General features: G+C 41.2%; 1 protein-coding gene across 2 annotated transcripts; it reads right to left on the bottom strand.

Moving 5' to 3' along the window:
* Nucleotides 1–447: 447 nt before the first annotated feature.
* On the bottom strand, nucleotides 448–6,208 carry lpar4 (lysophosphatidic acid receptor 4). Of its 2 annotated transcripts, none has more exons than XM_030144786.1 (3): nucleotides 5,931–6,208; nucleotides 2,217–2,983; nucleotides 448–1,493 (listed from the first exon to the last, which is right to left on the bottom strand). In XM_030144786.1, the coding sequence occupies exons 2-3, from the start codon at nucleotides 2,790–2,792 to the stop codon at nucleotides 1,032–1,034; spliced, it is 1,038 nt and encodes a 345-aa protein (XP_030000646.1). In that variant the 5' UTR covers nucleotides 2,793–2,983; nucleotides 5,931–6,208; the 3' UTR covers nucleotides 448–1,031. The 2 variants fall into 2 exon arrangements, with proteins under 2 accessions (XP_030000646.1, XP_030000647.1); XM_030144787.1 differs by having other exon boundaries at nucleotides 2,217–2,980.
* Nucleotides 6,209–11,417: the final 5,209 nt, after the last annotated feature.

Below are 11,417 nucleotides of genomic sequence, written 5' to 3'. Positions count from 1 at the left end.
AAGTATCCAACAGGGCCTGTAATAATACGTACAAACAAAGCAATTCTTAACTCAGATTTGCTGACTAGTCATTACCTTGTGCTTCACTGCATTTTTGGGTGAATATTTAGCGTTCACCTGTACTTTGGCGCATTTGCACATTGTTGTTCTTAAGGGACTTTGTGCAGATCTACAGTCTAAGGCCAGATTAAGAAAGAGAGACCTCATTCAGAAGCAAACAATGGACCATTGCTCCAGTCATAATAAGCATTTGGCCTGTGACACAGCAAACGAGCCAAGGTCCTCAACTGGATCAGAGCTGCCCTCGGCTCACACTGGTCACTTGGTGAGAGTCTAGAAACTCTTCTATTGGTTCAAATCTACAGTTGGACTGATTAAAAAAATACATAGCTCAGAGTAGATGTGAAGCACGTGGCAGAGAACAGAAATAACAAATGTAGCCGGGAAAACAATTCACAACAGACATTTAATGGCCTCAAAAGTTAACATGAGACACGCTCCACAGGCAGGTCAGCGCGCTGCAGTTACAATAACAATGGGTCTTACCACACTAAAGAGTGTCATAACATTAATGTCTAAAATGATATAATGTGCTGTGAAAGCTTAAAACAATAAAACTTAAGGGCTCAGTGTGTTACAAAAGTACTTAACAGCATTCCAACAATGCAGATGAAGATTTCCATCTCATCCACAGTCCAGTGCATGTGTGAATGTTTGTGTGTTTTAAGCCTGAGTGATGATTCGAGTCTCTTTTAGAGGCTCTGTGTCCCCACAACAGTCACGGTGTCTCTGGTCCCCGTGGCGTTCACTCATAATAAACACACAGATAACATTCCTCCGCTCTCCAGTGGCGGATTAATCCATAAGCCCAGGCCATACCTCAGGACTTACCTCAGGACTTAACTAATCTGCTGAGCTATGTGTTTGTCACTTCCATGAACAAACAGCTGATTGCATTTTTGTTCAACTCAGGGCTCCTGTCTCTTAAATCCACCCTGACCTCTGTTTCCTTTTCCATCCTTCTTCCGTGTTCAAAACTGACTCTCAGACATCTTTGTGTCTTTTCCATTGCTCTGAGTGTGTGTGTCTCTGGGCAGTGTGTTTGCTGTGTCCTGGCTCTCAGGCCGGGATCCGGACCCTTTCCCTCCCAGGGTCAGGCTCTTCTGGAAGCTCTCAGAGGTGAAATAGTAGACCACAGGGTCCAGGCAGCAGTTGAGGCTGGCCAAGCACAGAGTGATGGGGTACAGAGTCCGTGCAAAGCGCTCCACAGCACAGTTAGCCAGGGCCTGGGTCCGCACCAGGGCGTAGAGGAAGAGGATGGAGTTATAAGGCACGAAGCAGATTATAAAAATACCCAGATGGACCAGAATCATCCGTAGGACACGTCTCTTGCTGTCACAGCCATGACCAACAGTCACCGGGCGACGCAGTGTCCTCAGAACCAGCGAGGAACAGACTAAGTTGGCCAGCAAAGGAATGAGGAAGCCCACAATCTGGGAAGTAAATTAGAAAAGAAAAAAATAACTAGGAATTCACTGTGATGTCTGTGTTTGGCCTTAAAGGTTCAAAGAAGAAAAAAAAAAAAGTCAATCTTAGAATCACCCCATCTATAATAAGGCACAATCATGGAATAATTCCTGATTCAATATCTTACAACAAAATGTCAATAACATTTTGTCTTATTGTGTTTATTTTATTATAACACATATACTTTTATCAGTCTAACAAAGGTTTAATAACACACATAGAGTGCACCTGATGACCAAATGAAGAAGAGGAACTGTTTATTGACATTGGTAATCTTTTATGCCTTGTAAGTAAAACTTGCACAAGACAGATATTAAATAAATGACTTTAATACACAAGGAGTCAAATATAAAGTGTTGTGAAAACTGTTTCAATATGATTTGTTTGTTAGTTTCTGCTTAATAGTTTTATACTTGAGATGATTGTCACATTATGCATCATCACATTTCAACAGTAGTTAAGAACAGACAAACAACATGCGGGTTTGGGCAAAGATCTTCCACATTATTTGAGTTTTTAGTGGCCACCATAGATCTTCCAACCAGCCTGGAAGGGGAGGGTGAGACAATGGGTATATGCAATTTGCAATTTCACCACTACTCGTAACTAAGTCCTATTCCACGCACCAATAACGAAAAGTGCATAGATGTTTTTAATCACATGTGAGGTCCATCTCCTCTTTCACTCACCTCGATAAAAATGGTGATTTTGGACAGGTAGGTCCTCCAGGTGCTCTTGGAGAAGCCCTCGAAGCAGGTTGTAGCTCTGTTGTTGTTGTTGATGGTGGAGAAGAAAGTCACTGATATTCCTCCCCCCACAATGGTCAGCCAGACTGCTGCACACACCAGCGCTGCACTCCTGCGAGTGCGGATGGAGCGTGAACGAAAAGGATAGACAATCGCCAAGAAGCGGTCTACACTGATGCAGGTGAGGAAGAGCATGCTGCCGTAGATGTTAGTGATGAAGGCCGTTCCTGATACTTTACACAGTCCATCTCCAAACGGCCAGTGGCGGTTGACATTGTAGAAAACCTTGAACGGCAGTGTAAATACAAACACTAAATCAGATAAGGCTAAATTAGTCATGAACATTGTGGTCTCATTGCGCATCTTCATCCGGAAGCAGAAAACAAAGAGGGCAGCGCAGTTGGTGACCAGGCCAAGGACGAACACCACGCTGTAGACCACAGAGTACAAGTTGTACTTGAAGGAGTCGTCGATGCCACAGTTCTCCATTCCGGTCTCATTGAGCACCAGGCTAGCCATGGTGACAGTTTTAAGGGAAGGAGGGGCTCAACCTAAATAAATTAGACCAGGAAAGGAGGCAGTAAGGGCGGATATCTGGGGATCGAGGCTGTCAGCAGGGGACCCACCAGTTGAATTCCCCCCAAGCCATTGTGGGCGTTCAGACACAAACGACGGCAGAGACAGTCAGGATGCACGGCTGGTCAGTCCTCCTGTGGAGACAAGAGGAAAAAGCACATAGTCACTTCCTCACAATAAAACTTCAACGCCAAGGAGCAAACAACTCCATGTCTCTATAGAAGCAAAAGGATGACGTACTCATTACAGCTAAACAAAGCACAAAGTAGGGTTTATATATAGAACACAGACCGCAGAAATGTATACTCCAAAACAAGACAGAAATATATAAACACAGACTCTTGGTTTGAGTTAAAGTTTAGTTTTATGACTTTTCTAATTTCAGTTTATCTGCATTGTCCCTATACGCTGTATGTAAAGTATGTTCATGTGTTATCTGTATGTATAAATAAGTCTTGTCTGTCCATAGGGCTTTAGTAATGTCATGCAGCAGTCATTACTGAAGTGTGAGATAAATCAGTCAGGGACAAGAACATACACTGGAGATTAGAAGGTTCAACATATTACACCTCTGTTGACACCATTCTGCTAAAGAGGCAAATGTAAAAATCCACATCCAACCAAAAATGTACAGAAAGTCTCTAAAACTGAGCCTCAAATGAAACAAGGTGAACTGCTAAAAATCTGCACATTGACACAATGACAGTAGGTTGAACTTTGAGGTTGTGTTATTGCTATGAGCGTTTGTCAACACACACTTAACGTCTGTATGTTCAGTCTTCATTAGCTGCTTAGGAAGTGTTCAGAGCTAGTCAGATATCTACATTAAGTTGAATGAGACTTAAACATAAAACATTGTAGGTTAGACAGAGTGACCACAGAACAGAGGTGACAATTGCATCCTGACAATGTTCTCAAAGTGTCCACATCAGTTTACTCTGAGTGACCCCATCCAAAACTTCATAGATTTTCTGATTACAGCAATCTCTTGTTCTGCCTTTGAAGCCAAATATTCAAGTAATTGCATCTACGTAAACAACTACACAGACTCCAGACGTAAAGAGCTGTTCTTTCCAGGAAGCAACAGTAAGTATAACAGATTTTAAACCACATGACCATGCCACAAAACAACAGGTTTCATTTTAGACTGAATCACTGACTGCTTAAATGAGTCAGACGAAACAGATGCTTTATTTAAACACAAAAACCTTAGTTTCTCTCTACTTCAGATATCCATTCAGACCTGAAAAGTCAAGCAATGTGGACTTTTACTGCAGCAGTTTCAACCACTTTACTGCAGCTCCTTCTTCCACATCCTCCAGCTTTACACATGTGTGAGGGTAAACTGCCGTTTAAATAGCTGGACTGGACTTATCTACGTGTTACGCAACAGCGGTGGTCTGCCTTTGGCATTGTGTGTAAAATACTGAGTGTCTCTGGATGACATTCACTCTTTCTGTCTTCTGTCTTTTCACCACACACACAAAGGCAGTGCTGTGAGTGTAAGCAGTCCATCAGGCCTGTCCTGTGCCAGCTGCAGTGTGACATCTTTACTGCATTTTCACACGCCTCCCAGAAAGCCCCCAGACTCCACACAATGCCCTCACTGTACCCCGAAGCGCAAAACACACACTTGCATATGCACAAGTCTCAATATGTGAATACACAAGCAGGCAAAACATGTACATGTGCCAGTCGTCTCAGTATGGGTCTGTGTACAGTGGCTCAGCCCCCAGACCCCTGACAGTGCCGGCTTCATATTCAGCTGATGTAGGAGCTGCTGAGTCTTTACAGTATTTAGTCTTTTGGCTGCTGTACAGTATGTGTCTGGGTCTGATAAAACAAGAAGCACCTTGACTGCGGAACTGGAGCAGAGACACTCGAGTATGTTGTGGATTACGGGAGGACCTGCTGAGGGATTTCAGTGCTCAGTGTGTATAGTTTTTCATGGACAGGTCATGGACAGCTGCAAAGTTACAGGCTTTCCCTCCCACACACACACAAACACAGTCGGCCACAGCAGTGACAGAAACAGGCCTCTGGGACCCGCTGATCTGAACGGATCGAGTTCAGGCTCAGCTCATTTCCAGCTGTTCCTTTCTCTCACATGTTAAAGAGGAAGAAGGCAGGGAGGGAAGGTAGAGGACGACCAGGAACACAGAGCTGTGTTAAGTAGGACATCTTCACTGATAACAGCTTACTGAGATATATCTAAAGTAGGTTTTGGTGGGATGAAACTCTGACAATGATCTGATGCAGTTTACAATGGAGTTTTTTGAAGATTAAATTATAATAGCCTACGACTAATGTCTGCCCATTGATATTAAATATGAAATGATGAATTGGTAGGATAGAATATTTTGCTAACTACTGGTATGTGAAAAACTTGGTGTGAGTCGAGGCGGATTAACTGAGGAACAGCTGATGTTAGGTTCAGAAGGTATCCAGTTTCTAATAAACTAAGTGATAAGCTAGTCAGACATGTATGATGCATTTATTTAAGATCTGACTGCCTTTTAATCTCTTATCATATAACGCCTTCAAAATCCACTTTGGGTTGACCTCTATTGTAGATGTGGTAGGTGTTTGTTCATCTTCATTTTTGAGTTTTAGACAACAAATCTGAACTAGGGCTGTGGTTTGAGTGGTAATGTGCATTTTTCTCTGTTGTCTGACTCTAAATATACCAGTGGTGCATTGTAGCAAAACTGTTTGGAGACAAAACTGTAAAATTTGTAGAAAACCTCAAAGGGCTGTTACTTAATTCATGCAATCTCTGGAGTATAAGTGCTATAATCGTAAAGTGTATTACATAGGCTAATGCTGACTACTTATATTTAGCTGTAAACTGGTAAACAGCCTGTAGCTTCATGTATTAGGGTCAATTTTGAGAAAAGGCAGGTGTACTTAACTGGTCTAATTGTTGTTTTATTGTGTTTTTTAGGCGTCTATAAGTCTGTGTGTCTAAATTAAAAGCTGCTGCTACGCAACAACTTTGGTAACTAACTAAACATCACTGAACTAGTCGTGTTTTCGTCAACTTTGAAGGTTTTTAGTTGAGATAAAGCAGTGTTGACTTACAGGCAGCTGAACGGTGACAGCTCACTGATGTTTGTCAGTCGGGGCTTCAGTGCGCAGCTGTCAAAAGAAAAACTCCACTTTTACCCCCGAATGTCCGTCTGTCTTCGTTTAGTTTCCAACAAACACGAGTTAAACTGGACGCAAATGTTTACTGAGTGTCTAAAACAAGTCCTGCTGCTGTGAGTTTTCTCCAGTGAATCCGTTCGACTCACTCACTCAGTAGAAATGGGACCATTACATCCCGCGCGCCTGCTCACACGGACCCAGTGCGCGCGGGTGCGTGCGTCAGTGCGTGCGTGCGTGCGTGCGGAGGGCAGTTTGCACGGCCACAGGAAGCGAGACAATAGCACCTCAGCCGGGCAGTGGGGAGGGGGAGGGGGAGGGGGAGGAGAGGGTGAATAGAGGAGGAGGAGGTGGTGAGGAGGCCCCGTGTCATCAGCTGGAGACCCCCAACCACATTACACAACCCCTCTACTCTGTACATGGAAATAAAAACACATATTTTAAAACATCACATTCATTTGACACAAGGGCTAAGCAATATATCCCAACAATTCGATTAATTGACTTTTTGCTCTCTGAAAATCATGAAAAATTCCTGAATTGTAATGTAGAAATTATTCCTTTGGAACTCAACAAAAAATCTGAATGTTTGTTTCATGTCGTCTGTCATTTGCAGCTTATAGTTTCAGTAAAGTTATTGTTTAATCATGTTTTGTTTTCAGTTGATGTAGCTAGAAAATAAATCACTTAAAGTTATAAATCGTCCATAACACTGGGGAAAAAAAAGAAAAGAAAAAGATCAAAATGATTTATTTTTATGGCCATGTCACCCTACTTTATTTGACATATTTTGGTTAGTTAGTTGACTTTGTGATTACATTCCTATTCCATACAACAAATCAACATGTGTGTTTTAAAAGGCGAGAAAGGCGTGTTATACTGTTCAGTCTAATTTTCCTCAAGGTTACATAATAAAACAATATTTGTAGACTCTATCTTTCAAGTAGTGAAAACCTTATGCTTTTACTTCAAAATTGATAACACCTATGCTATAACTGTACTTCATTTACTCTGAAATGACTAACTGTTGAATTAATAGTGCAACATCTGCCAGTTTAACATCAGATCCTATTAACTATGATGTGTGGATACTTCAGAACAGCAGCATGGAGCTATTTTGGCTGATCAAAGTCCATTGTTACAATACAATCTTCATGTCTGAGCCTACCAAAGGAGCTATTTTTAGCTAGGTGACAGGGCGGTGTTGGACAGGTTCCCATTGTGTTTAGGCTGGCATGGCAGTATGTGTGTGTGTGTGAGAGAGACAGAGAGCGAAGGGCTCTTGACAGAGGGGAAGTGGTCTTTTGGGGGTAGCGTCTGGCAGGCTGACTGCTCCACAATAGCAGCAGGGAGGACAGGACATCCTGCTTACTGCATGAGCCGAACACACACACACATTTTAACAAGGACACACATTATACTTTTCACACTGCCAGATGTCTTTCACCTCTGGATACTTAGTGTTGATGCCTGTGTGCATTTTAAGAAGTATGAGTCATGTATTTTGGTGAAAACATGTTTCTTTAATGATAATCTTTAATGATGGCTACTTAACTGACATAGAATAACTTTATTAAGATAAAGAGTTTCCTGGAAAGGCATCATTTGGACAGTAGTGGCCATCAGAACATTATTAGAGTGGTGTAAACAGGGATTTATGGGTAAAAAAACAACACTTAGGTTAAACAAGTCAATGTTTTAAAGAAAATCCTATGACGCTGACATTAATCTCCAAAAGAAGGAAAGTGCCCGACCCTAAAAAAAAAAAGTTTAACCAGCAGGAGTTGTGAAAGCATAAATATTTTGGAGCCACTTCTGATCTGAAGTGCAACACTGAAGGTTGAAGTCATCATCACACATCCGCTGAACATCTTGTATCAGTAAAGTATGTGTTTTGTAAATATTTAAATTGTAATACTTTTATATTGGGGATGAACCCCAGGAAGAAAAGTATCTGCTTTGGTATAGAGACTAATGGAGATCCTTAAATAAAGAAAAAAAAGTAAAGTTCACTGTTATTATCCCTGTAGGAAAATTCAACCTGGGCCTTTAACACATCCTAATAACCACACAAAGAGCAATGGGGTACCACTGAAGGCACCTGGGGACCAACTCCACATCTACACCAGTACCTTGACCAAGGACACTCACAGGAGAATTAACCTGGAACAACACGTCAGAGGGAACCACAGAACCAGGAGAGACCTTGAAAACTTCACACACAGGCTGTACTCCAGGAGGGAATTGCTGCGATTTGACACATTTTGCATTTAAAGGTTCAATATGTGATGTTTAGAGACACCTAGTGGTGATGGTGAAGATTACAACCAACCAAATTCTCACCTTCCCTCAATTATGGTGGCTACAAAATAGCGGTACCACTATGAAATACAGTGTATGAATACTGGCATATACAAGTTTTAGAAAGACTGTCAAAATCCTGAATCAGCTGAGTTCAGTCAACAGAACAATGACTGACAATAATATACACAGACAGTTCTATCAGTTAGCTGTAGTTTCACTGGATATAAATAAACATCAATGTAATTAGTGCACTGAACTTAGTGATATATGAATAAAACAACAAACAAGCGGTGCCACGCACAACAAACCCCACCCCTCGCACGTATTGTAGCTTTTTTTTGGCATCGATCCAGCTGATGTCATCATGTCTATGCGTGTGCTGATGTCGGCATATCAATTGCCTCTATATATGTGGCAAGTCTGAAGTAAATTGAAAAAAAATTGATGTTTTTATAAAAGTGTGAAATTTCACCAATTACAAGCAAATGGGGAAAAATGTTTTTAAAAATTCATTAAAAATTCGAACTTTGACCTTCTTTCCCAAAATGTACTGAGATATATTCTGGGTCACTGGCAATTTATAAACCCAATTTGGTATGAATTCAAAAAACAGTTTGCTGCTAGAATGCTAACAAACAAAGAAACAAACTGAACCAAAAACAATACCCCTTGCTTCCAGGGTACTAACCATGACAGTGGAAATGTCTGTTTGCATTAAATATAGAATGTTTTACACAAAACAGTCACAAGAGGGCTCACTTGATCATTATAATAATCTACGGCCCATATTGCAACAAGTACAAGAATATGAGTCTAAATTTTAACACCCTCACTATAACACACTTATATTGGCTTGTGGTTACATTGTGGAATCACAGTCATTTTAATATTCTCACACAACATTTATGTAGGAAAAAAAGACATCAGGCAGAAAATGTAATTCAGACAGAGTATTTAATCACTGTATGTTACATACACACATATTATACACATACAAAGTCATGGTCTCTAGATTTATTTGTGAATTTCTTAGCATTTCCATTACAGACTACAGATGGTACTTCTTTTGTGTCAATTCCCAAATAAATTTTTCTCTATATTTAACCTTACATAAGTGATTTATTACTATTTATTGTAATATTATCCTCTTAATTGTAATTTTTTTCAGTATAAATCATGTATTTTCCTACAAGACTAATCATGTAGGTGTTCATTAAAACTCGGAATAAATTTAAAACTTATTATATCAAAACAAAAAAAAGATGGAAAAAAAAAGATTTAAGATTAAATATCACCAACTAAACATAAAAACAAGTGTCTCCATCCACTGTCATTGATCCAACTCCATGGGTTTTACCAGCGAATCAGTGTTATAGAAGATGACGGTGTTTCCACGTTCACTACAGAGCCTCTGAACGTCCAAATGGATCTGATGACCATGAAAAGATGACAAACTGCATTTTACACCAATTATTTACATGTATTGATAGTGGATGAACAGGTATTAAACAGTTTATATCAGTAGATGTTTTAGGTCAAGGGTGAATGTTTGGGTCTTTATGGGTTAAACACCTCAGATAAAACTATCAAGTATCTATATTATAAAAGCCAAGTCGCCTCTGTCTGCGTTCATGTGTGTGCGTGTCTGGTGATTCACACAAAATCTGTAAAGAGCTGACTGCTACAGTTTAGCGTACTTATGTATTTTTAGGTCAAGGAAGACAGTAGCAAAAACAGCAAGATGATAGGACCAATATTTTGGAAGATATTAGTAATTTTGGAATACAATAGCCTTACAATCATGTTGCTATGGCCAGAACACTTTGACGGTGACTGCTGGACAACTTTGGTACAGCATGCATGAATTCACAACAGCATAAACACTACCACATCTAGAACCTGTGGATCCCCATGGGTCAACGTGCTAGTTTTGTTGTATTCATGTATGAGATGTTGTGGTGTTTGTCATCTATCACCAGCCATCTAAGTTCTAAGAGTCTAAACTAAAACACAAGCAGATCATCACAAATTTTTTGGAGTGGATGAACCAAAATGCAAAGTTTACTTGGCCCTTCTCCTCTATTGCTCACCCTCATCCACCCCTCCTTCCAGTTTCTGTGTGTTTGGTAACGGTAACTAAGCTGTGCTGCCCAGGACCAGGCTTTGTGAGTCACACCAACCAGAACAAAGACCCTATTACTGCCCCCCCCTCCTCTCCCCTCCCTCCGTCTCCTCTCTACTCTGACCCCTCTGTCCTGCCCTCCTTTAATGTGATGATGAGTGTATTTCCTTTGCTTTCCTCCCCTTGCCTCCGTCCATCCTCTCATTCACTGGCTCCAGGAGGGTTTAGGGACAGCCCGTCGTGCCATACATACCTTTGCCCTGACAACAGCGACGGACAAAGGCAGCGAGGCACTACAACACAGGAGCTCTAAGCTTTATGGGCTTTATGGAGTGATATTAACATGACTACTCCGGGGTGTCTGAAGTGTGTACTTGTGTACATCCAGGGCTGACCTCAGGCCCTCCGAGTCGCTGTTGAGCTCTGTGACCTGATTCCAGACCGGCTCATCCACAGCAGAGGTCAGATCAATGCTGGTGGCTGTGACCGAGGCCACAGAGACAACCGCCAGCCCCGGCCTGAGAACCAGCAGGGGCTGTTTACCCCACAGCGCTGATAGGTGCAGCATGAGCAGCCATGAGTGAGCGCCTGGTCTCCAGACTGAGCTGCGGCAGACAACCTGACCCCGCTGACCCCAGACTGTGCTCACTGTTTGTCTCTGTGATATAATGGGCCGATGTACCATGTGTTTGGGAACGTACAGTAACAACTCTGGTGTCAAAGATTTCATCAGTTCTTATCCAAACACACTTATCTTAAGTGGATTTATTTAATCTCTTAGCATTCATCACACATTCCATTTCAGGATTAACATCAGAATTGAGCCACATTAAAATGAATGTAGTTTAAGTTGTGTTTCAGCCTCATGTAAAACATAAAAACTATTACATGTTCCCACTCAAATGAAGTCTAATACATGTTAAAATAAGGCCTTACACTGATTTTATTATAACCCAAACCCTGGCACTGAATTTGCTTTATATACATATCAGTGGTGG

Source organism: Sphaeramia orbicularis, chromosome 10, assembly GCF_902148855.1.
Source record: "Sphaeramia orbicularis chromosome 10, fSphaOr1.1, whole genome shotgun sequence".
In the NCBI taxonomy this organism is placed as follows: domain Eukaryota; kingdom Metazoa; phylum Chordata; class Actinopteri; order Kurtiformes; family Apogonidae; genus Sphaeramia; species Sphaeramia orbicularis.
Note: the sequence above shows the minus strand (reverse complement) of the source record. Positions and strands in the feature narration are given on the sequence as shown.